The following is a 26673-nucleotide window of genomic DNA, read 5'->3' as shown; positions in this document are numbered from 1 at the left end:
CTAGGTTCAATCCCTGCTGTTTTCAATTAGGGTGAAGAAAGGCCATTGAGAACTGCTGCCAGAGTACTGAGCTAGATGGACTAATGGTCTGACTTGGTATAAGGCAACTTCATATATGTTCACTTGCTGCTTGTCTCACCACATCTGTTTTCTATAGATATCAGTCTGATTCTTGACCAAGGCAGGGATTGAGTGAATGCCCTCTTTTGCATAAGTTTGTGTTCTTTTTTTAAATAATCGGGATGTCAGTTATGTACATATAGGTAGTGGCTCACAGATTTGATATGGTTCCTGTGCAGTCCTAATACTGAACGTGGCATCCAAAGTAGCACCCTGAAAGAAGTAGAGTGTTCCATACTACTCATGTGCCATACTGCTGAACTACAACCTGTCCAAAACAATGCTCCTGTTCTTTGAGAGAGTTTTCATTCAATGGAAACGAACAAAATACTATTCACAAGCCATCAGATGATTCTCTCCTCTCATGGTTAAGAGAAGTGACTTCATAGTAGAAATCTTACAGACCTGCTAGAATTACATTCTTTAGGACTTCATTATGTTTTAGCTGAGTAGTTCTGCTATTGCGTTAGCTCAGCATTTCCTGGCATCTTCTGGCAAAAAGTGGAAGAATGAGCACCTGATCTTCTGAACAGTTTCACTGAACTGTACAAATTAACACCCCTTTCAGCTGCAGTTCCAGTTGAGGAGGGTGAGCTAGTATATGCTTTCCTAGTTACAGATGGCACTTTTTAACAGATAAAGAATATCTCACAGTAGCATTTCTGCCCCATTAACTACAGATATTCTTATAAAGCTAGTAGAAAGTTAGATTATACAGTATCCAGTTTGTTTCCCTAGGGATTCCAATATTAGCTAATCTGGCTCTTAAAGTTCTTTAAACCCCAAAACTTTCCATTAGGTATTTTTCCTTCATTTGGGGGTATTTTTAGTAGGGAAATCAGTAGGGAAATTGAGAACTTTCCAAAGAAGCGGTTTTATTTGCAAATAATCACATTGGTTGTGGGGTGGATAATAATAATAATAATAATAACTTTATTTCTACCCCGCCTTTCTCCCCGAAGGGACTCAAGGCGGCTTACAACATATTAAAAACAATTTAAAAACAAATAAAAACATATTAACACATACTAAAAACAGCAGTCAGAGTAAAAATAGGTAAAAAGAGCATAGAGCAGCAGCAAGTCATAAAAGAATCAGGCCTGTAAAAAAAAATATTAAAAGATGTTAAAAAATGTTAAAAGGCCAAGAACTCAGAAGGCCTGTTTAAACAGAAGGGTCTTCAGGCCTTGCCGAAAGGTCTCAAGAGAGGGAGCCATTCTTAAGTCAAGGGGAAGGGAGTTCCATAGCGTTGGTGCCACTACTGAGAAGGCCCTATTTCTTGCAGCCGCCCCACGTACCTCCCTAGGCGGCGGCACTTGTAAAAAGGCCTTAAAAAGGCACTTGTAAAAGGCCTTAAAAAGGCACTTGTAAAAAGGATACATAGTCCAGCTGGAGGAAGGATAACACCATTAATTAGCACTGGCACTGTTTTATTGTTTGATGAGCAATTGGGGTTTATTCTCAAGATATCCACAGTGGAGAAATTAACATGACTTTATCCATACCCGTGCTCTCCAAGCTCTGTTCTTTTTCAAAACAACAAGGGTAAGTACATTGCTAAACATCACTGTGTTTCTTTTCACATTTTTCAGGAGGCTACCATCTTGTAAAAATAGGTGACCTGTTTAATGGAAGATACCATGTGATTCGGAAATTGGGATGGGGACACTTTTCTACAGTGTGGTTATCTTGGGACATCCAGTAAGTCTTTATTTTTGGATGGAATTTCTGCGAATTGCTTAGTGTACTGTTACAAACTAACATAAGACATTTTCCTTATCAAGTTTCTATTCAGACTACTCATCTCGTGCATTTTGTAAATAGTATAGTGAGAAACTTGTGTTACATTGTTCATGAAGATTGATTCATACTTTACCATTTTTTCAAGTTTGCCGTTTAAATAAACCTTTCAAGTTATTATTTGTTTTGGAGTAACTGTCCCAGTTTCACAAGGCAGCTTAATACTATTTTTTTTTATCCATTTAGGGGAAAAAGGTTCGTGGCAATGAAAGTTGTAAAAAGTGCTGAACACTACACTGAAACAGCATTGGATGAAATCAAACTGCTGAAATCTGTGAGTATCCATTGGCAAATGAATGTGACGTAGTTTCACCCTTAATACCAAAAATAAGAAAGTGGTTCATAGCTCTGTCGAACCAGTTCCATAAATCAGGATGAAAGGAGACACTACCTGGAAGAGTGTTTAGACCAGTGATTTTCAACTTCTTTCATATCACAGCACAATGACAAGGTGTAAAAATTGTCAAGGCACACCATCGATTTGACAGTTGACAAGGCACACCATGTTGCTGGCACATGAATCACATCCCCCAATGTTCCTGTTAATAAATGACATTCCCCCAAACTCCCACAGCACACCTGTAGACCATTCACAATACACCAATGTGCCACACTGCACTGGTTGAAAATCACTGGTCTAGACAGACATTTTAGGGCTATTTTTCCTGAAACTGTAGCAAGTAAGTTGCCTATCAGAATTTACAGGGAATATTGAAAGGCAACAAAAGATGGTTCCCCTGATAGTGAGTTTGACTCTATGTTTGGTCTTGCTTCTCATAGTTCTGAGTGTCTTCATTGCATTTCCTTAGCTGGTTACCTTCCACATATCTAGTAATATATTTTCATATTATTCCTAATAATACGTTGCAAAAACTCTTCAAGGTATTCTTATAACCAAGGAAGAAAAATGCAGAATTATGAGATGCATCAGCATTAGTTTAGAAATTAAAACAGGGAAAAGGTTCAACTGGAGAGTAAAGCAAGGTGTAATTGTGGCCATATGAATTTGACTAAAAATAGTTAGAAACGTTAACATCTTTGATTTTTCAATTTCTTATAAAGGATGGAACAATCAGTGACACACTCAGGCCTATCAGATTTGGTAGAAAGAGAATCAGTATTGAACATCTTATGATATGGTGGACCCACCCATACCCATGGGTTTGGTTCTAGAACCCTTCATGGATGCAAAAAAAGTGGATGCTGAAGTCCATTAATAAAATGGGTGAGGGATGGAAAGGAGAGAGCATGCTTGCCCAGAAGGAGTTTGGGGAGCTCTTGTGGTGGAGGCAGCCTGGCCTGGGTGAGCCCCTTTCCTGGGCCGCTTGCAGGTGGCTCCTGCGCTTCACTGCTCTCCAGCTTCACATGTTCAACCAGATGCTGTGCCAGTGATGTGAAAGACACACAACTGACCCTGCTGGCCAGTGGGAGGAAATTTTCTCCAGAAGCCCTGCCCAGCTCTCAGTGCACCTCATGTTATGTCCCATGGGTTGAGGTGATTACAGCCTCAGTAGGGTAACCCTACACATCGGTGCCCAGTGCACTGCATTTCAAATATTTTTTAGTCTGTGATTGGTTGGATCTGCAGATGCCATGGATCTGGTGGGCTCATTGTATTTAAATATCATTTTTCAACAAGAGTAGTTTGCAAAGTGGTTTACATAGCAAAATATTGTTTGTTTTCCTGCATACAGGTTCGCAACTCTGATCCAGCTGACCCAAACAGAGAGAGGTTGGTTCAGCTTTTAGATGACTTCAAAATCTCAGGAGTAAATGGTTCCCGTATCCTTTTAAAAGAACAAACCACAATGGGAGGAATTTAAGTTGAAAAATGTGCATGGTTGTTGTGTAATGGCACTGGGAAATGAACACTATCCCTGTTGTCTCTTCTTTATCCACAATAGATACGTAAAAGCTCCCTCTGAGGATTTGACTGTCTGCAGTGTCTAAGATCAGAATTCCTGGTAACTGTAGCAAGCATAGTCTGTTCTGCTTGTGAATGCTAATTTGAAACCTGTTTCTTACCTTTTGCTTCCATCCCCTGATATAATTATTATTGTTTAGAAGTGGGGAAAAAATACATTTTGCTAAAGTCATGTCGGGGTCTTAGCAACTTCCTGAGGAGTTGGCATAGCAGTGCAAAAAGCAGACAAAAAAAAAGAAGACTTAAATTTGTTTTAATGTAAGCTTTTGTGGACTGCAGTCCTTTTCATCAGATGAATGAAGTGAAATCCTCAATGGGCAAGTAAATATAGAAAAAAAATTAAACATTGAAGTCAGTTATTAAAAAGAAACGTTATTGCTCTTATAGCAAGCTTCAGGGGTGTGTGTGTGTGTGTTTATAAATAATGTCAAGAAATTTTTGTGCTCGAATATAAGCCCAGTACATAGACTATAATGGACAAGAGAAGTTAATCTAGATCAGTGCTGGCTGAACCCCAGCCCAAGGGCTGGATTCAGGGTTTGGCTGAATCCTTCCCTCCCATGACCGATACCTTCTAGTTCTGGAGCGCCATGGATCTTTGGTGCTCATCCCAGGTTGGGATGATGTGACACTCCAGCCAGTTTGCATCTTCATGGAAATCCAGGCACAATGCCCACTGGGGCATTGCACCGTAGACACAACTGGATGGAGCATCACATTGTCCCAATCTGGGAACATGAAGTCCTGCAGTGCTTCAGAACTAAAAGTGCCAGTCGTACCAGGAACCTTATTCCCAGTGTGCAGTGAGCACAACTTTGAGCGCCATTGATCTAGACTCTAGAGCAATGTGAAGTAATTGGGCATACAGTGCAACCTCAGTATCAGCAGGTCCAGCATCTGCTGATTTAACTCATGGTGGATGCCTGTAGATTCCAAGGACCACTTTAAAAACATTAAAAAACACCAAAAATTGTTTTTCCTACCTTTTTGTGGTCAAACTGTGCCATTTCCCAGCCTCTTCCACTACATTTAGGCTTGAAAGACCCACTTTTGGGTCTGGTGGAGGTTCCTGGCTCCTCCCAGCTTTGCCCCAGAATGTATTATGGGCTGCATCCACAGTGTGAGCTCCTACTAATGGGAAAAGCTGTCCCCATGCTTTCTGATGCAGTAGTACATAGCAGCATGAGTGGATCACTCATATAGCATCCTATGAGTGGATCACTGATACTCCAGAAAGTTACATGTTGAATTATGACAGAGAAAGAAGTGATGATTAATAACTAATTGCACCATTTTTGCTTTGTGACCGTATTTTCAGCAATATCTGAGATTCTGGATATCTCAGGAAATTCAGCCTTAACTCAGCTACAGATGTTTGTATGGTATTTGAAGTTTTAGGGCATCATCTTCTGAAATGGATCATCAAATCAAATTATCAGGGTCTTCCACTACTTTGTGTAAAAAGAATAATCCAGCAGGTATGTTCCACCTCTTTTTTTCATTTGTCTATGTTTGGAGCTAATTTTGCTAGATGTTGCTTACTTTTGAATGAAAGAAGCAACCTGAAAATAGATTAGTGTTTAATTGCTGAAACACATGCAATTCAGTGACAGTGATCACTGACAGTGCCGTGAGCTGAGTTCAGTCTCCTTGTTAATTGCTACATTTTGTCTGTTTGATTAGACTGTACCTTTGCATTGGGGAAAATTCTGTCACCCTACTGTGCTATAGCATTCTAAGAAGATTAAGAGACCTTTACGCAGTAAAGGTTTGCGCCACTTTGCGACGTTCCGGCTTATGCCAGAATTGCTTAACCAACAGCCATGTGGTGTGGTCACGTGGTCGTTGGGGGGCATACCCCAAACCTCTGAAAGCGAGGGGAGCTCTGCTCCCCTCCCCTCTGGAGGGTTGTCTGAGCCTCCCAGAGGCAGTGCACATCTGCGTGCTGCCTCTGCAAGACTCGGACTGAGGGAAATCGCATCTCTCGTGCGACCTCTGGTTTCCTCTGTGAAACTGGAAGTCCCGTGAGAGAAATTATTTCCCTCAGTCTGAGCTCCGCAGAGGCAGTGAGAGGATGTGCGCTGCCTCTGGGAAGCTCAGAAAACTCTCCGGAGGGGAGTGGAGCATCCCCTTCCCTGCGGAGAGTCCAGATTGCGTCAAGTGCTGTTTGACGACAGGGATTGTGGTCCCGATACCTGTTGTTAAGTGGCACACGACTGTATTTTAAAAATAAGAAATGTACTGTGACATCAGTGGTGCAGTTCAAGAGACATACAGTCAGTTCCCTTCATATGTGAATTCGCTATCTGCGAATTTGCTTATCTGCGACGGGCAGAATTGCCACCTTCCTCTCATTATCTGTGGCTCTGTTCTTGTTATCTATAAATCCAAATAATTATACTTCCTTTTTAGAAAGTTGTCTGGATTGGGTCAATTTTATGCATCAAAAAGGCATTGGTATTAGCTGTAGAGATTCGTCAGATATATTTGTGTCTGCTTCCAGACTTGCCCCACCTACCACCTTGGAGACTCCACTTGAACCTTCACAATTCTGGTGATAAGAGGCTGATGATGAGAGATCTCTAGAAGGCATCCTGAAGTCTGTTCTGGGGCAAGCCCAGGAAAGGAGCCAAGAGACAGGTGGAGGAGGAGATGGGTGAAGAAACCCACTCCTCACTGCTGAACTCTGAGGCCTTGTTGGGCCAGCAACCTTCAATGAGTCAAGGGATAGCCTTCATGGAGGAGGAAGCATCAAATGTTGAAAATGTTGATGAGGGATTATCACTCAGCCCCTTAGACTTCCAGTAAATATTCAGGTTCATAAAGTTCATAGGGTGTATGGTGAAGAGGGCCCCCTGGAACATAATCCCATTTTTCCCATAGGCTCAGTGTTTCAGTATCCACTAGGCTTTCCAAGAACCTAACCCAAGCGGATAACAAGAACTGACTGAATTTTTTTGTATCTTTTAGCTTTTAAATTATGGGTTATAATTTTTTTTTAAAGTATATTTGGGGGAGATTGTAGCGCACATCTAGTGTATGGAAATACAGGTGCACCCTGGTATCCACGGGGGTTACGTTCCAGATCCCCCGAGGTTAAGTGAAACCACAAATAATCGGGGAAGCTCGCCTCGTCTATGGAGTGTCTTCTGAGCCCACAGAGGTTGTGTGCGACCACCCATGGCCACCATGGGCCTCAGAATGGCCCAAAAGGGAAAGAAAAAGAACTTCTACTGTAAAACTGGAAATGACGTTTTTAATGCCTTATAAGATATTGGAAGGCCTGAGGAAGCTTATAAAACATTAAAAGGTCACTTGCGGTTTTATCGTAAAATCAGAAGTCGCTTTTTTACCTTTTCAGCCATTCTGAGGTCTGCATCAGTTGTGGATGGCTCTTGCGGCCTCAGAAGACCGTCTGGAGACAAGGGAGCCTAGCTCCCCTCGCCTCTGGAGGGGGCACGTGGGGAGGCTGTGAACCCGATTTTCGGATACCTGAAATCAGGGATATGGGATCTGCAGATGTGACCCCCCGTAATGTTGAATTGCACCTACTGAACTAGCAGTAGGTTGACGATCAAGAAACGATGAACCTTTTATTATTATTTCTATAAAAATGAAGTGTTCTTATTCCATAGTCTTGTGGTATTTGCTTTTTAAAAGTTGAACACTTTTGTCATATTATGTATATCACTACCAAATTTAAGTTCTTTCAGAACACTTTCAAATTATGCCATCAACCTTTTCTGTCATTTAAATTTTTTTCCTTTCACTCTCTAGGTTTTACAGGGACTGGATTATTTGCATGCAAAGTGTCGGATTATCCATACTGATATTAAACCAGAAAACATTTTGCTGTGTGTTAATGACCAGTACATCCGCAGACTGGCTGCAGAAGCAACAGAGTGGCAAAAATCTGGAGCCCCCCCTCCTTCTGGCTCTGCAGGTGCTTGAAATCCTCTCTTTCCAAAGTGGTTAGTTGGAATATGACCAACAAAGTGTCTAGATCAGTCTGAGCATTTTTACAAGGAGGAATATTTCAGTTTATGTCTTTAAAGTTTCATGAAATACTAATTATGTATTTCACAGTGAGCTAGCAAGTAGAATGTATACCCTCACGCTGATTTTTTTTTTTAAAGTGTTGTGGCTAGTCTAATATTTAAGTGAAGAAAAACAGCTTGCTTTTTCCTTTCATGGATTTTCAGGAGCAACATTTAGAACTTTGTATCAAACTCATTTGATACAGAAGGCTGAAATTAGCATTCATGCTGCCTTGCTGGGGACTGAAAGTGTCATCATTAAGCAGAAAGTTAATCAAAGCAGATGATGGCCAGAAATAAGCACTTTGTTCTCACATAGAAACTCATTAGCTACAAATGGCAGAAAAGAAAATGTGCCAATCTTGTGCATATTTTCAAGATATGAGAGAGCCCAATAATCACACTGGAAGAGTCCAATTATAATGAGGACTGGGTAAATGGGGCCGCATTGGGTCCATGGGCCACATTGGGTCCATGGGCCTTATGTTTGACACCCCCGATTTAGAAGATCTTGGTAATGAAGTGGGTCATGGAAAGAATCTTCTGAACCATTGTTTCTCACACATTTAGCACCTGGGACCCACTTTTTAGAATGAGAATCTGTCAGGACCCACCGGAAGTGATGTTATGACCAGAAGTGACATCATCAAGCAGGAAAATTTTTAACAATCCTAGGCTGCAAACCTTCCCACACTTACCAAGGAGGCAGTCCCATTTATTATCATTTGGTAAAAGTATATATATTCATATATTGAATAGTAAAATAACCTATTCAAAGTACAGGTCTGTCACATTTCCCCAAATGCAGTCACATACCTTGGTAGCATCAAGTCTACTATAATAAAAATAAAACATTGAAATGAATGGGGACTCACCTGAAAGTGGCTTGTGACCCACCTAGTGGGTCCCGACCCACAGTTTGAGAAACACTGTTCTAGACACTATGTGGCTACTTATTTGAATAAACTAAGATTTGCAGTTTTTCTAGTATCTTATCCAGAGATCAATTTCTGTAATAAACAGTCAACTTAGTCCTCATTCAGAAACAGAACAGAATTTTTGTCTGTATAGAAAGGTAGCCGCTTATTCAACTACATCTTATGGTGTTTACAAGTAAGCCCCAAGAAAATTCAGTTGTGTTTGACAAAGAAGTCACTATTTGTACCCCATCACATGTTCTTTAAGCATAAAAGCATGTCTTATGGTGTACATTTGTACTGCATGCGCACATTCACTCCAGTCCTATGCATGTTTACATAGTAAAAAGTTGAGTTGTCTGAAACCTTGTCCTAGATAAATGTGTGTAAAAAATTCAGTAAGGACTAGCTTCAGTTAGGTTGGAAAATCAGGGCTACTCCCTTTGGATCAACTATTCATATTCCTTGTGCTTGAAATATCAGAAGTCTTTTCAAATGCTTTTCCAAGCATAAAGAAATGGTGTGACTAGAATTGGGTAATGAAATATAGTAATAACCTTAGCTAGGTTACAAAATTACCCACTGAGAATTTCAGCTCCTTTCTGGGATAATGTTGTACCTGAAACACTTTTTTGTTCATGAGAAAGAAATGGTTAGTTATAATTCATTTTCCTTATTAAATTTTATATTATCTTTTATATTATATATATCTTATATATATATATTCTATATCTAGGTGTCCAGTGACAATGTCCTAAAAGAATGAAGTGCTAGTGTTGCTAACTTCTGCATTTTTGCTAAAGAAGTGCTCCTGGGTGGAAAATTACCCCTTTTAAAAAAAAAAAGTGACAGTTAAGATTGACATCTTCTGATTCTTGGCTGCTGTATCTAATTTGCAATGGCAGTACTGAGAGAAATAATACCACTACTCTGCTTCCTGCTAGTAGCCTTAGGGTATTGCTTAGTAATGGGCAGCAGAAGTGGTCCATTGCTATTATGTTCAGTGCTAAAAGACCTATCTAGTTGCTAAACAAGGTGGGGGGAGGAGAGAGAGAGATCTGAGCTGGATTCCTGCGATTTGCTAGAATCACTGTGCCTATTGGGGTGAAGGACACTGTTGGCATATCTTGTCCTGAAGACAAGTGACATATCTTCACTTCACTTGTCCTGAAGACAAGTCCTGAAGACTTGTCCTGAAGATACTTGTCTGAAGACAAGACAGTCACTACTGTCCTGAAGAGAGCAATGCAGCTCTGAGATAAGGGAACAAACATTCCCTTACTTGAGGAACAAACATTCCCTTACTTGAGGAGGCCTCCATGAGTGACACACAACTGCAGGTTGCAGCACACGTCCCATTGGCATTGCTATGCCAGTGCTGGAAAGCACTGACATAAGGGGTTAGGATTGCGCCCTAAGTTTTTTATGTCTGACTTTTCCTTAAGATCTGGTAAAGTATTTGTTTTCAACATGTAAAATAGCACACACCCCAAAGTTAAAGTGCAGATTTTTGTCCATGATGAGATCTAGCAGATCTAAGATTACTTGGAACATTTACAGTGCAGTTTTGTTGATTTTATCTGTAGCTCTAGTGGAAAGTCATTCAGTAGTAGATTATGGTGATGTAGTAGATTATGGTGATGATTTTCCGTTGTCAGCAGTACATCTGCAACTTTATTACAATCTAAAACACAAGCATACTAAGTGTTTCTCTTTTATTTCACAGTGAGTACTGCACCACAGCCCAAACCAGTAAGTGTGGAAACTTGTGTCTTTTTATAGAGTCAAACTCTGCACATCTTTGCATTACACAGCAGATACAATAATTCTGAATGATTCCTTCCAGAACTTGCAAAAGAGATGGTAGTGTCCCTTCATATTTAGATGTGTAACTCCTACTATTCCAAGGGCTCAGATTGTAGCATGTAATAGACTCTTTACTTCCTTCAGTTCTAGATACAGATGCCCTTTCTGCCATATTAGGGCAAACTGGAATTTGACATGTTAACAAATCCTGGCTTGTGCTAAATCACCAACTGAAGTAGAAGTTTTATCTCTTTGTACAAAGTGGAACACAAAAGTCAAAGTCTCAGTCATTGTGCTAAACTACAATTAGCACATGATTTCATGTGCTGTGTAAACCACATTTGAATAAACTGGTCTGTAGTGTCAGAAAATTCTTAGTTGTATGAGAGAACTGGAATGCAGTCAGCTATTCATGAGAACTGGCAATTCATGAGGCAAAAATAAATATGAATAACTGTTTTGTAGAAGTTTTGTGCTACAAAAAATATATTTGACATTTGTCAAGATGGTATGATGTCTGATGAATAGACTGTCACTACAAAAAGGCTCTTTATTTTATATCCTTCCTGCTGTAAAGATTTGGACACCATTAATTTCTTACTAGGCTTATGTAGACATGAGTGAGGCCCTTTTTGAAAGAGCTGATATGTATTAATGACTTATTTGACTTCCTTATGGTTGGATGGAAGATCTTGTTTTGGTCAATTTTCTCTTATTAATGGTCTTTATAGAAGTTATTTTTTTTATCTACTTCATTGTTTGCTATTGCAAGTAGATGCTTGAGGGTCAGTGCAATTACCTTACAGGCTGACAAAATGTCCAAAAATAAGAAAAAGAAAATGAAAAAGAAACAGAAACGACAAGCAGAACTGTTGGAGAAACGAATACAAGAAATTGAGGAGATGGAGAAGGAAGCAAGTCCTCCAGAAGCACGGCCTGAAGAACATCATAAGATTCCAAGACCACTTGAGCTACTCTTAAAAGAGAGCCCCCCAGATGAAGGATTACCAGGAAAGACAGGTATTGATCTCTAGAAAATACAGTATGTGCAGTGGATGTACTTGCTTCATTCTTTCAAGTTTAAGGAGATTCTAAAATAGGAATTCATAGATATTTATAACACCTGGAAGGATAGAACACTGAGTGCTTTACAGTGAGGTGTTGAAAATGTTATTTATTTTACCCATTGTGTTCAGTAAGACCTAGGCTGCAATTCTCTCTTACTCACCCCAAACAAACGCCTCTAACAATAATGTTACTGTAAGCATTGCCTAATAGTTAGGTTAGCATTTTCCCAGCACATCATGGACATCTGAGCTAAGGCCACTATCTGCAGTGATAGGGTACTGTTCAGCTGTATACACATACGCTGAGTTACTGCTTACTAAAGTCCACTGATTATTTCACTTATTTCTAAACTTCTCTTGTCTGATAAGTTCTCATTGTTCTTTTCTCTCCCCCTGCCCCCTTTAGATGTCCATTCTCCTGTATCAGAGCAAACTATCTTAATGGAGGGAGTTGTTGAAAAATGCAAAACAGAAATCAATTGCAATGGAATGGTGCAAATGACGACATTCTCAGAGTCCATCAACCAAGTGTCTGAGAGGCTTGAGGAGGACCTTCATAATGCCAATGACTGCAGTGGTCCTTCTCAGGAGGAAGAGGAGACCTGTAATTACAGTGAAAATAATGGTGGCTCAGAGAACACGATACAGGAAGCAGACTCGGTTATGCCCTTAATTTCAGAGGTTCTGGATTCAATGGTATGCCAGGGTACTTCCAATGATGAACAATATTTCAGTGAACAGCAAATCAGCAACTTGCAGGAGAGCATCAGGGCACAAATACCTTCAGAGGATGAGAATGAGAACAATGGGTCATCTGAGAACAACAAAGGTACCATGCATGCATTTGGTGTAAGAAATTGTGCAGTTGTAAGAGTCATTCTATAGACTCTGTAACCATAATTAGCATCTATGTAGAACTGTTCTAATGTGTTCAAAGATCAAAGTACATGATCTCAGTAATCCTCATCATACCACTATAAGGTAGCCTAGTATTAAAAATAATAATAATAATAACTTTATTTCTACCCCGCCTTTCTCCCCGAAGGGACTCAAAAGATTACTTTTCTTATATAGTGAATAAGGTTGAAAGAGAGTCCCTTGCCTAAGGCCATAAATAGTGTCTGATCTTTCTTCTTTATCAAGACCTGCATTTTTACAACATTATATGTCTTGCGGTCAGTAACTGGCACCATATTTGTTCTCATGAATGGCTAGCTCTTCTTTCCACATCTGGTCTTGAAGCAACTTAACAAAAGGAGGAGATAGGCTGTAGTTTGGAGGTCTACAGCTAAATTAGAGCAGAAGGACTCTTTATCAGATAGGTGCATCCAGTTTCAGCCCGATTTCTTACTTACCTTTGGGAAGCCAACCACACTGGCTGTGATAAGAGGGCCTATCTTGCAAATGTTCCCATCACCCCCTTCCTAGCATTTAAAGTATTAAGATACGGGGGGGGGGGGGTGATGGAGGGGAGCCAGGAGAACATTTGGTATAGGAACTGGGGTTTGGCCATCAGGGTATCTAATTTAGGAAAACTAGTTGCTGGCTGCTGTGAATTAATTCTTAACCCAAGTAAGGTACTGTTGGTGCTCTTATGACACCCAGTACTTTTAGAGGTATGAAGGATAGTGGCTACATTGATGTGGAGTTAACTGACTGTTATTCATGCTGTGACTAGGAAAATCTGCTGCTGGAAATTTCCTCTTTAATCCTCTTGAGCCTGGGAATGCAGATAAACTCAAAGTGAAGATAGCTGATCTAGGAAATGCTTGCTGGGTGGTAAGTTTAAAACGTTTTCCATGCTGGGTGAGAGAAGCTGTTGTAAGCTCTTTTCAGTTGTCAGTAGACATTTGTTCTCCTTATTTTTAAGTATGCAAATGAATTTGTGAATTCAAATACCCTTGCCAGGTCATCAGAGGTGACCATATCTGCAGTGTAAAAGAAGGGCAGATCCTTGTTTCCATGGCCATGTTGAATTTGAAGGCATGTGGAATACAGCAAGACTTCTCATTTTATCAGAGTACCTACACATCTCTTCATAATATTGGAGACATGACACTACTCCCCCAGCTTGGAGGAGCAGAATTCTGTCTCTAGTGTTGCACACTGGTGATCACGAATTTAGACAAGATACCAAGACTAGCCAAAATGTATAGACAGTTGTAAACAGACTGACTAGTTAGCATAGAAATCTCTTGATCAATTAAAAGATGTTGCCAGTGAATTGGGGATGGAACTGCTGTACAGTTACAAACCACCTGCTTTTCTTGCAGAAGGTTTCAGGTTCCTATGCTAAATAGTGTGCGTCAGCTTACCGCCAGCGCACACTGTCACAAACATGCTTTAAAGTATATTTGCAAGCCCCTAGCACTGGTAGCTCCACCACTCCACAGTCACCTGAATTGCCAGACACCAGAGAGGTAGGTGGGGGTGTGGGGGAGATGTGAGGAAGAGGCGTGCCAGGGGGAGAGAGTGGGGCGGTAGGGGAGGCAGGAATGGTGGAGCTCTGCTCCACCGCATCCAGAGCTTCCATGTTGGGCTGCAGGCCTGACATGGAGGCTCTTGATTCTATGGCAGCCCAAGGGTTGCTGCAGAATTGAGTAGCCTCATTATGAGGTTACTTGCCTTACCCGGGGGAAGGGGACAAAAGAGGAACCAGCTGCGGCTGCCCTGCTGTGTACAGGATGCCGCGGCAGCTGTTTCAGCACTTGGGCAGCCCCAGCACAATGGGCAGCTCAGGATTGGGCTGCCCATCTTTGGCATCCTTTGTAGGGCTGGAAAAGACATTCTGAAACCCTGGAAAACTCATGCCAGTCAATTTAGACCCGTGATTTTCAACCTTTTTTATCTCATGGCACACTGACAAGGTAATAAAATTGTCAAGGCACACCATCAGGTTTTTGGCAATTGACAAGGCACACCATGCTGCCAGTGGGGGTCTGACATCCCCATCGGCCCTACTAAGAAATGATCTTCCCCCAGATTCCTGAGGCACACCTGTGGACCACTTGTGGCACACTAGTGTGCCACGGCACAGTGGTTGAAAATGACTGGTTTAGACAATACTGACCTAGATGGACCAATGATCTGACTTGGTACAAGGGTACTTTCTGTGTTCTGTGTTTCTTTAAATGATAGGCTTAGTTTTACTACAAGTATTTGCAAAAGCCAATGATACTAGGTGCTGTCTTGGAAGAGATACTCCTCAATCTCAAAAGAGGGGTGGATCTATTCATACAGATATTGCAGCATATACTGTATTTTCCTATCTCAACACAGAGAATGTTTTTTTTCTTTCTGAATGTTTTGTTCACTTCCAGATTGATAATCTGTTTCATAGCAAATTCACAACCCAATCCTATGCATGTCTACTCAGAAGTAAGTCCCATTAGAGTCAATGGGGCTTACTCCCAGGAAAGTGTGGATAGGATTGGACTGTCAGTCAGCTTGTATATTTATTAACTAAAAATATGGTGAAACAATGTGCCCATTACCAGAAGGGTATGTAATGCAAATGCCTAAGGAGTAGAGTTGTCATTCACTTAAATACTTCATAGGATTGTCTCCAAAGTGGTGCTTATGTAAGCTGTCCCCCCTCCTACTTTTGGCAGCTCCCTGAGCCCTTGCAGCAAAAGCTGCGCTAGGGGCTGCTTTGAGAGGAGAAGTGTTGAAAAAATGTGGTGGAGGCAACCTACTGTGAGCAAAGCTCAGCCCATAGAAGCTGTCTCCCCCAAACCCTCAGGTATATGTTTGGGGGGAAAGGGGTGACTCCAGGTGGCTTTAGAAAGAAATGGTGGCGAGGATAGCTTGTGTGAGATCCTTGTTCTGCTTAAGAGACAACTGTAAACTGCTGTTTCATTAGCATGGTATGTCCCTGGGAGTGTAAAAATTCAAAGCGTGTTACTTGTTTGCTTTCCAAGTTTAAAACACAAACTCAAAACTCATAGTTTGTGGAAGGCTGATGGTGGGAGGATTGCAGCCAAGTTTGATGTGCTAATTTTAATGTAATTGATGTCTGGTGGACAGAACCCTGTTAGAATTGTGGCAAATAGAAGCAGTGAGAATGTATGCCGAGGACACATTTAAGTGAAAGGAAGGAACCACAGATATTTCTGTTGACTCTTATAGTTTTCCCTTTCAGTCCTTGCACACTGAGACCTTCCTGACCTTCAACTGGTGCTTGTTAATGCCAGGTTGCTGGCTAATAATACTTTTGTAATCCATGCCTCTGAATTAAGCTGCTAACCTGACTCCGTTGATTTGGCTGCTTGTTTGCTTCTAAGTCAAGTCACTGATGACCTGTGAGGCCCCCCAGACAGACCTGGCCTCAGCGTGTTTCAAATGCTTCCACCTATATGAATCCTCGTGTTTCATGAGGTATATTGATGAGGCCCTGCTTGTTTGTTTACTCAGTTGAGGGATTAAGATTGCAAGTCTGTGCACATTTGCTTAGGGAGTGTGACCTGTTGAAGTCAGTAGCACTTATTTCTGAGTAAATGCGCACAGGATTGGGCTGTAAACCTGTTGCGTGTGTTTAGCAAGGCTTTTTTGGTAGTGGGAGTGTCTTTCCCTTTAGATCTGCTCACACCACTTTATAATGATGGGTTGCAAATTGTGCAACTACAATCCATTTGCTTGTCAGATCTTAATCTCCAAAGCTGGGGCATAAAGACCCAAGAAGCTGCTACTTGTGAGATGTGTGTATTCTAGTACATTGCAGTTTATAGTAATCTCCCTCAATCTCAAATTTAACACAGTTTCCCTTCCTTCTGTAGAATAAACACTTCTCTGAGGACATTCAGACAAGGCAATATCGATCCTTGGAAGTGCTGATTGGAGCAGGATACAGCACCCCAGCTGATATTTGGAGCACAGCCTGTATGGTAAGTTCAGTCATCTTTCTTGGCTCTTTTGGTTTTTATTTCAGAGTTTTATAGGAATTGCTAATTTGCTGCATATTTTCTTACACCATGGTTAATTTTAAATGAAGCATTTCACTGAATGGAAATGAGCTCTTTTAGTAGACAGCATTTGGCAAGCTTTGTTTGTTTACATACTTAATGGCTGAAAAATTTTACTGGTCTGAAGTCCAGCCAATATAATGTCTTTATTCAGTTGCACTATTTTGGTAAGTGAAATGTTCTGGTCAATTTTGAAGTACCTTAGATACTCGCCTATACGGCGATAAATTTGTGCCCCAAACTCACGGGAGATTCGCCCCCCTCGTCTTATCTTCGCAGTCACCCAGTGGACAGAGGGGGCAAGGGAGCCATTTGCATGGGGGGCTTGGTAGGAGGATGGGCAGCTGCGCCTCCCCCCAGCCTTCACCCTGCCGCTCGCGCCTGAAACCTGGGAGGAGGCACGGCATGGGGGTTACCCTGCCCACTGGCGCTCCCCCACACCCTCTCAGAGCCCTCCACGCGCACACCCTGCCCCGCAGGGGCAGGGAGCAGAGCAGAGGCGTCTTGGCTGCCGCCGCCAGACCAATGGAGGGTCAGGGAGCGCTTGGGGATCGTCCTGTGCTACTCCCTGCCAGGTGCTCCCCGGCGCCTCCGTCCCTGCTGGCCGCAGCCGCAGGGCAGTGCAGGTCATTCCCCAGTGCTCCCTGCTCTCTGTTGGTCCGGCGAGCAGCAGCAGTAGCCAGGACACACCCGCTCCACTCCCTGTCCCTGCAGGCAGCGGGACTGTGGCTGGGAGTGCAGACAGAGGGCTGTGAGAGGTGAGGGAGCATCACTGGTAGGCTGCCCTCGCATGCCCTGCCCCCTCTGGGGCTCCTCCGAGGCTCCAGGCGCAACCAGCTGGGGGGAGGCACAGCTGCCCATCCTCCTCCTAAGTCCCCCCCAGGTGCAAATGGCCCCCTCCATCTGCCCGGGCAACTGCCCTGCATGCCCTTGCTGCTCCAGCTCCAGGAACGATGAGGGGAGCGCTTGGGTGCAGGCTGGCAGGAGGTGTAGCTGCCAGGAACTCCACATGAGGCCCGGAGGTGCCGCTGCCCTTCCTCCACAGAAGATCTACTTCCAAGTAAATCAGATGCAACTATGTGCAGCTGCACTTGCTCAGTCACTCCTTGTTGCTTGTCTCCCTGCTGCAAACTGCATTGCACACTCCCAATTGTGTGTTCTGAGCCTTTGGCTCAAGGCACCAGGCACTTTAAAGGAGGATTTGATTAATGGCTCTACTGGTATGCTGTTTCTGTTAGAGATAATTGGGCAAAACACAGAGATAGCAGAAGCACAAACCGCCAGCTGCAGTGTGTGGTGCTCAGAGCACAGGGGAGAATGACAAAAAAAGGAGGCAAGACCCAGGGAAGTACCAACACCAGAGTCTATTTACAGGCAGTATTTGCAAGTAGAAGGCAGTTCCAGAAATCGGCAAGCAGAGGCAGTCCAGCAAACAGTCCAAATAGTCAGCAGATCAGGTATCAGTCCAGCAGAGATTCGTGCAGCAACTCACTCCTACAACTCACACAGTGGAGTGTGCTTGTTGGACATTTATACTCCTGTCAGCCAATGGGAAAGGCCATGACCTCATCACTGAGGAATGTCATTGCATCACCCTGGGTGGGGATTGCATTAGTTTTTCCCCTCTCTCCTGGTTCTGTGCAATGACTCAGCACTTTGCCCTGATAGGCCCTTGCCCCATTGTCTGACAGGTATGCTTACATTTGCTTACACACAGCAGTAGTCTGGTAGGCCTGCCTTATCCAGCTACCAAATTGCCTTACTGTATGGGGCATATACTGTAACAGTTTCCAGTGCACTTAGAGCCCAATCCTAGGCTTGTCTACTCAGAAGTAAGTCCCATTAAAGTCAGTGGGGCTTACTCCCAGGAAAGTGTGGATAGGATTGTAGTCTTACTCTGATAGTGTTTACAAATAGTTAAGAATACAATTTTAAAAATTAGTGAATAAAAATGTATCTTATGATCTATGAGATAGATCATAGTTTTTAATAAATTAGAGACTATTTTTAATACTGTTTTTGCTATACTATGTATACATACTATATATGTATACATGTATGTATAGATGTATACATACTATGTATGTATACTGTGTTTTTAATACTATGTTTTTAAAAAATTAGTGACTGTACAGTTCTTAGGTAACAGTTACTGGTCGGTTATTTTTCAGAATCTGGCTCAGGTAAAATCAGACAAAATTAGTCAGACTCAGACACCCCCCTAAGTTTAACCCCCGACTTATCCAAGGGTCATATAAAAATCCCATGATTTTTTAATCAAAGCCTGCCCTTGACTTATCTGTGGGATCGACTTATATGCGAGTATCTGTGGTAGATTTGCTTGGCGGCAGAATCCTGAAATACTTTACAGTGTCATCTTGGTGCCATAGTAAAGAGTGGTTTTACCTCTGCCCTCATTCATCACTGCATACTATCTTTTCCAGTGACTGTTTACTGCTGTCTTTTTCTTCTCTTTAAGATTGTGAGTTCTTCAGGATGTATAACTGTGTTTGATTAAGGGCACAATCCTAACCAACTTTCTAGCAGTGGCATAGCTGTGCCAGTGGGGCATGTGCTGCATCCTGCAGTTGGGGGGCAGTCACGGAGGCCTCCTCAAGGTAAGGGAATGTTTGTTCCCTTACCTTGGAGTTGCATTGCTCTTATCTCTGTGCTGGAAGGTTGGTTAGGATTGCGCCTTAGCTATGTAAATCACTTTGTTAATTTTTGGGGTTGTCAAACAGTCTATGCATATTTTTAATAATTAGGATTGTGGCTATTTTGAAATAAAATGCTTGAAAATTGTGTGATGAAATTTTTCTTCTTCAGGCCTTTGAATTAGCCACAGGTGATTATCTTTTCGAACCTCACTCTGGTGAAGACTACTCACGGGATGAAGGTGAATAGTTGTCATGGGTTTTGGAAATGAGAGTAGTTGTAGCAGCCAGCATTTTTCTATAACTCACTTTTTTCTGAGAGATATCCTTGTTTTTGAGATGTTATGAAGCAAGTAAAAAAAAACTGAGCCTCAAAGAGTAGGTTGGACCCAATTTTTTTTTGGCTATACATAATTTTTGTGAGAAACAAGGCATATTCCATAAAGAGAGAGCTACCTATACTTAGACCCAATGGGCAATTTTCTAACAGTGCAGTCCTATACATGCCTACTTAGAAGTAAGACTTATTCAATGTAACTAGTTCCCAGGAAAGCATGTATAGCATTTGCAGCCTGTGTTTCATTAGTACTGGCATAAGTCCTCTTGATTCCATTGGGACTTAATTATGATTAACTATACTTGGGATATAACCCATTGACTTTAATGGGCTTGTGTATGTCCTGTAACTCTTGACCGTATTTTGCAGACCATCTTAGGTAGCTGAGACTTGCGGAGAGGGAGACAGAGACTGCATGGTTCTCTAAGCTAAACTTCTCTGCTTTCCTGCCATTTCTAAGACACCAACTTTTATAACAAGGCAAAAAATATTTATTTATGGAACTTTTATACTGCCTTTCAGGATCTCTCAAGACAGTTTACATTGACAGTATATTGCTCATAAACCCCATTTTTTTCAAATGGGTTTTTAAAAAATTATTCTATATATAATTCATAGAATCCTCAATTTCTCCAGATCTCTCCCTCTCAATGTGTGGTCATCATCCTGGTTGTATTCTTACACCTTCCAAGCCTTCACAGGCAGCTGCGGATCACACCATGACCAGTTCTTATCTGATCTTGTCTCTTGTCAAGCTCTTGTCAGCCGTCTTTTGTCAGCTGACTCTACCGTAGTCTACACACTTCACATTCCTCTGCGCGCTCTGTCAGCGACTGCTGGTCTCCCATCCAGTCCCAAGGCTAATCCTGCTTGGCATCTTCAGGCAGGGCAACAGCTTAGCTTCCAGACCATACCTCCTGCCTAACCGTTCCATGGGAAAACCATTCCTTGGTTATAAATAATACTTATACGGTAGTGGACTTTAGTCTCCACATTGGGAATAGTCTTTATTTTACACACACACAAAATCTCCATGCTGGCAATAGTCTTTATTTTTATTTATACATATTAGTGTTCCTTTTTGATTGAAAAAGTGTGTGTATTTATTTAAGACACCTACAATTAAAACCAACCACCAATAAAATAACAATTAACCATAAAATACAGAAACAACTTTGTTTTTAGGATTTCTAGACTCATACTACTGAAAACTGAACTGAGCCTTTTGTGATCAGCAGAACAGAATTTAAAGCTGAGTGATGTTAGAGGCATTACTTTTAAAGAAAGGGAACTTCAGAGGGTGTATATCTAAACCAAGCTTGCAGAAAGGTCAAGACAATTGGATTTCTAATGGGCTATGGGCTCACTATTTCTTTTTCCCTTTCTCCTGGATCAAATAGACCACATTGCATTGATCATAGAACTTCTGGGGAAAATACCTCGTAAACTCATTGTGGCCGGAAAATACTCCAAGGAGTTTTTCACCAAAAAAGGTAAGAGGGAAAGAATTTGCAGTATCTCTAGTGCCTGAGGTTGAAAGTCTGATGGCTTCTATCTGGAGAAGTGCTTGAATGTTCAGTTTTTTTCCTTTTAAAACCAACAATGAGCAAAGTACCATTTTAATTTCCTGGTTTAATTCTACTTTTGAATTCATTGGGAACAGAGTCATAATAACTTTAACCATTTTTGACCCTTTAAAACCTAAAGGGACAACATCTAAGTAGAACAAGTGGAGCAAGGGCTTTTGTAATCAGGAGATGTGATTACCCTTTTTTAATTTTTCTTCCAATAACATCATAAGAACATAAGAACAGCCCCACTGGATCAGGCCATAGGCCCATCTAGTCCAGCTTCCTGTATCTCACAGCGGCCCACCAAATGCCCCAGGGAGCACACCAGATAACAAGAGACCTCATCCTGGTGCTCTCCCCTACATCTGGCATTCTGACTTAACCCATTCCTAAAATCAGGAGGTTGCGCATACACATCATGGCTTGTACCCCATAATGGATTTTTCCTCCAGAAACTCGTCCAATCCCCTTTTAAAGGCGTCTAGGCTAGACGCCAGCACCACATCCTGTGGCAAGGAGTTCCACAGACCGACCACGCGCTGAGTAAAGAAATATTTTCTTTTGTCTGTCCTAACCCGCCCAACACTCAATTTTAGTGGATGTCCCCTGGTTCTGGTATTATGTGAGAGTGTAAAGAGCATCTCCCTATCCACTCTGTCCATCCCCTGCATAATTTTGTATGTCTCAATCATGTCCCCCCTCAAGCGTCTCTTTTCTAGGCTGAAGAGGCCCAAACGCCGTAGCCTTTCCTCATAAGGAAGGTGCCCCAGCCCCGTAATCATCTTAGTCGCTCTCTTTTGCACCTTTTCCATTTCCACTATGTCTTTTTTGAGATGCGGCGACCAGAACTGGACACAATACTCCAGGTGTGGCCTTACCATCGATTTGTACAACGGCATTATAATACTAGCCGTTTTGTTCTCACTACCCTTCCTAATGATCCCAAGCATAGAATTGGCCTTCTTCACTGCCGCCGCACATTGGGTCGACACTTTCATCGACCTGTCCACCACCACCCCAAGATCTCTCTCCTGATCTGTCACAGACAGCTCAGAACCCATCAGTCTATATCTAAAGTTTTGATTTTTTGCCCCAATGTGCATGACTTTACACTTACTGACATTGAAGCGCATCTGCCATTTTGCTGCCCATTCTGCCAGTCTGGAGAGATCCTTCTGGAGCTCCTCACAATCACTTCTGGTCTTTACCACTCGGAAAAGTTTGGTGTCGTCTGCAAACTTTGCCACTTCACTGCTCAACCCTGTCTCCAGGTCATTTATGAAGAGGTTGAAAAGCACCGGTCCCAGGACAGATCCTTGGGGCACACCGCTTTTCACCTCTCTCCATTGTGAAAATTGCCCATTGACACCCACTCTCTGCTTCCTGGCCTCCAACCAGTTCTCAATCCACGAGAGGACCTGTCCTCTAATTCCCTGACTGTGGAGTTTTTTCAGTAGCCTTTGGTGAGGGACCGTGTCAAACGCCTTCTGAAAGTCCAGATATATAATGTCCATGGGTTCTCCAGCATCCACATGCCTGTTGACCTTTTCAAAGAATTCTATAAGGTTTGTGAGGCAAGACTTACCCTTACAGAAGCCATGCTGACTCTCCCTCAGCAAGGCCTGTTTGTCTATGTGTTTTGAGATCCTATCTTTGATGAGGCATTCCACCATCTTACCCGGTATGGATGTTAGGCTGACCGGCCTATAGTTTCCCGGGTCCCCCCTCTTTCCCTTTTTAAAAATAGGCGTGACATTTGCTATCCTCCAATCTTCTGGTACCGTGGCCGTTTTGAGGGACAAGTTGCATACCTTAGTCAAGAGATCTGCAACTTCATTCTTCAATTCCTTAATAACCCTTGGGTGTATGCCATCAGGGCCCGGTGACTTATTGATCTTTAATTTATCAATGAGGTCTGAAACATCTTCTCTTTTAACCTCTATCTGACTTAACTCCTCGGTCAGGAGGGGCCGTTCGGGCAGCGGTATCTGCCCGAGGTCTTCTGCCGTGAAGACAGATGCAAAGAACTCATTTAATTTCTCTGCCATCTCTAAGTCTCCTTTTATCTCCCCTTTCCCTCCCTCACCATCCAGAGGGCCAACCGCTTCTCTGGCGGGTTTCCTGCTTCTAACATATTTGAAGAAGCTTTTATTATTCCCCTTAATGTTGCTGGCCATGCGTTCCTCATAGTCTCGCTTGGCCTCCCCTATCACCTTCTTACATTTCTTTTGCCACAGTTTATGTTCCTTTTTATTCTCTTCATTAGGGCAAGACTTCCATTTACGGAAGGAAGCTTCCATGCCCTTCACAGCCTCTCTAACTTGGCTGGTTAGCCATGCGGGCACTCTCCTGGATTTAGTGGAACCCTTCTTTCTTTGCGGTATACACCTCTGCTGGGCCTCTATTACTGTTGTTTTAAGCAGCCTCCATGCACTCTGGAGAGACTGGACTCTTTTTACCCTCCCTTTCAACCTCCTTCTGACCAGCCTCCTCATTTGAGGGAAGTCCGCCCGTCGGAAGTCAAGGGTTTTTGTTAGAGATTTGCCTGGTATTCTTCCCCCAACGTGCACGTCAAAACGGATCGCAGCATGATCACTGTTCCCCAATGGCTCAGTAACGTTTACATCTCTAACCAGGTCCTGCGTACCGCACAAAATTAAATCCAGAGTCACCAGTCCTCTGGTGGGCTCCGTGACTAGCTGCTCTAAGCCACAGTCATTTAGCACGTCAAGAAATCCGGTCTCCTTATCGTGACCAGAACACAAATTGACCCAGTCAATATGAGGATAATTGAAGTCCCCCATGATTACAACCCTGTCCTTCCTTGTCACCTCCCTGATCTGTTTCCTCATTTCAAGGTCCCCATCAGATTTCTGGTCTGGAGGACGATAGCACACCCCCAGTATTACATCGCTGCACAAGCCTGGTAATTTAACCCACAGAGATTCTACGGTGGAGTCGGACCCACCTTCAATCTCTACTTTGCTGGATTCTATCCCTTCCTTAACATAAAGGGCCACCCCACCTCCAACACGCCCCTGCCTGTCCCTCCTGTAGAGTTTATAGCCCGGGATTGCGGTATCCCACTGATTCTCCGCATTCCACCAGGTTTCCGTTATGCCTACTATGTCAATATTTTCCCTTGTCACCAGACATTCCAGTTCTCCCACCTTTGCTCGTAGACTTCGGGCATTCGCATAAAAGCATTTATACACGGAATGCCCCAGGATGGGCTGCTTATTCGCTCCTTTGTCCCCGCATCCTCTCATTGTGCCAAACCGTCTATCACATCCCATCTCCCTACCTTTCCCAATTTCTTCTCCTACCCTGCCTTTGTCTTGTTCTCTAACCTCCCCATCCTCATCCCATAGGGATGAGGAGTCCCGAACCGGATGCCCCTCGGCTCCTGTCGGCCTTCCCCTAGGGATCAGTTTAAAAGCTGCTCTGCCACCTTTTTAATGTTATGCGCCAGCAGTCTGGTTCCATTCTGGTTCAAATGGAGCCCGTCCCTCTTGTACAGGCCCCGCTTGTCCCAAAACGTTCCCCAGTGCCTAACGAATCTAAACCCCTCCTCCCTACACCACCTTCTCATCCACGCATTGAGACCCCTGATCTCCGCCTGCCTAGCTGGCCCTGCGCGTGGAACAGGTAGCACTTCAGAGAACGCTACCTTTGAGGTCCTGGCTTTCAGCTTCCTGCCTAAAAGCCTAAATTTGGCTTCCAGGACCTCCCAGCTACACTTGCCCACGTCGTTGGTGCCGACATGCACCACAGCCGCTACCTCTCCCCCAGCACTGTCTATTAGCCTGTCTAGACGAGAAGTGATGTCCGCAACCTTCGCACCAGGCAGGCAAGTCACCATGCGGTCCTCACATCCGTCGCAAACCCCCCTCTCTATGTTTCTAATAATCGAATCCCCCACTAAAAGAAGCCCCCGACCCCCCTCCCGCCGAGGAGTATCCCGAGTGCGCTCGGATACGGGCCCATCCCCTGGAGAAGGGGTCCCCCCTAGGGGATTGTTTCCCTCCTCTCCAGGATGACGTCCTCCAGTCCCGAGACTTCCCACCCGGGCAGCCGAGGAGCTGCACGCCTGAGGTTGGGACGAAGCCTGATCGTCCCCAGAAGTCTCCCCACGGTCCTCCTCTGGCTGCCTGCGCTTCTCCAGGTCAGCCACCAAGGCTTCAAGGGAGCGGACGCGTTCCCTGAGAGCCTGGAGCTCCTTGCACCGAGGACACACCCATGACTTATGCCCCAGAGGCATATAATCATACATGTGGCACTCGATGCAGAACACTGGATAGCCCCCACTCTGCTGCTGGCTGTCTGACTGCATAGCTTTTTTGTTGTTGTTGTTGTTGTTGTTGTTGTTTTATTTAGGGGTCCTTTTAAAAACCGTACACTGGATAGCAGCCCTCTTCTCAAGGGAAGAGGAAGGGCAGTGTATGGGGCCCTGGCCTCCTCGCCCTGCTGCTGAACTCGCCCAGATGCTAAACTCTTGTGCCTTACCTGGCACTTAGTTCCCAGAGGCCACACGCGTCTGCAGAGAGCCTCACGCGATGGCCTGCCTAGCTTTATACTCCTGGCTGGCTCCTCCCCCCTCCTTCCTTCCTGATTGAAAGGGGGCTGGCCTTCCCAGGTGAGTTTACAAAAGCTCAGGAAGGCAAATGGCTGCTGATGGGCGTGACCTACTCTGCAGGCTCCTGAATGGACTGCTTGAATTAGCCTACTGGGGCTCTTAATGGGTTGGGAATTGGCCCTTCCTAGGTCCTTTCCCTCCTAGTTCTGTTCTCTTAGGCTGGACTGTTTTTGTAACCTCAAGCTAGTTTTTATTTGGGTTTGTTTAATTATTTATTGCTCTCTAGATCCTGTGTCCCAATTTACTGACCTGTTTAGGTTATGTTCTAACTTAGATTAGGTTTAACCTGGGTTAAGTATAGGTTTAATTTAAACAAGTAGAAAAACCTGCTTTCCACTTTATCCTCCTCCCTTTCTTCGATTAAGTGCTACCTTAGGTGCAGCTAACTTTCAATTTTGATTTAAATGCCTGACCCTTGGGCACTTACTCACGAGTAGGACTCTGTTCTTACTCACGAGTAGGACTCTGCTCCTGCTCAGAGTAGCCCTATGTACCTCCCTTAGGTGCTAACTTTCAATTTTGATTTAAGGTTGCTTTAAAGGTAAGGTTAAGGTTAGAAGACAGGGAGTTAGAAAGACAAAGCGTTAGAATGAGTACACTTACCTCCTCCTCCTGCTCCTCCTCCTCTCCTTCTCCAAAACTCAGAGGTCTCCTTGCCTTCTCCTCGCCCAGATGCTAAACTCTTGTGCCTTACCTGGCACTTGGTTCCCAGAGGCCACACGCGTCTGCAGAGTCCTTTAAACATCACAAGTCCTTTAAAAAAAGGTTGTGTGGGCTTGACTTGGAACTGCTAACTTGGGCATCTTGTTCATCTTCTAATAGTAGAGGTTCACACAAACACTC

At 43.3% G+C, this 26673-nt stretch overlaps 1 protein-coding gene across 1 annotated transcript in view; it reads left to right on the top strand.

Moving 5' to 3' along the window:
* Positions 1–26673, top strand: part of SRPK1 (SRSF protein kinase 1) — a 49127-nt gene that overhangs the window by 18770 nt on the left and 3684 nt on the right. Inside the window, exons 4-15 of the mRNA XM_066624220.1 lie at positions 1713–1821; positions 2107–2194; positions 3615–3702; positions 5216–5322; positions 7622–7787; positions 10525–10550; positions 11411–11624; positions 12078–12500; positions 13350–13450; positions 16447–16554; positions 19459–19528; positions 21024–21116. Of these exons, the coding sequence (XP_066480317.1) occupies positions 1713–1821; positions 2107–2194; positions 3615–3702; positions 5216–5322; positions 7622–7787; positions 10525–10550; positions 11411–11624; positions 12078–12500; positions 13350–13450; positions 16447–16554; positions 19459–19528; positions 21024–21116 (1593 nt within the window). The remainder of the gene's footprint in view (positions 1–1712; positions 1822–2106; positions 2195–3614; positions 3703–5215; positions 5323–7621; positions 7788–10524; positions 10551–11410; positions 11625–12077; positions 12501–13349; positions 13451–16446; positions 16555–19458; positions 19529–21023; positions 21117–26673) is intronic.

The sequence above is a fragment of the Tiliqua scincoides genome, chromosome 4 (assembly GCF_035046505.1).
Source record: "Tiliqua scincoides isolate rTilSci1 chromosome 4, rTilSci1.hap2, whole genome shotgun sequence".
In the NCBI taxonomy this organism is placed as follows: Eukaryota; Metazoa; Chordata; class Lepidosauria; order Squamata; family Scincidae; genus Tiliqua; species Tiliqua scincoides.
This window is presented reverse-complemented; position numbering and strand designations above follow the sequence as displayed.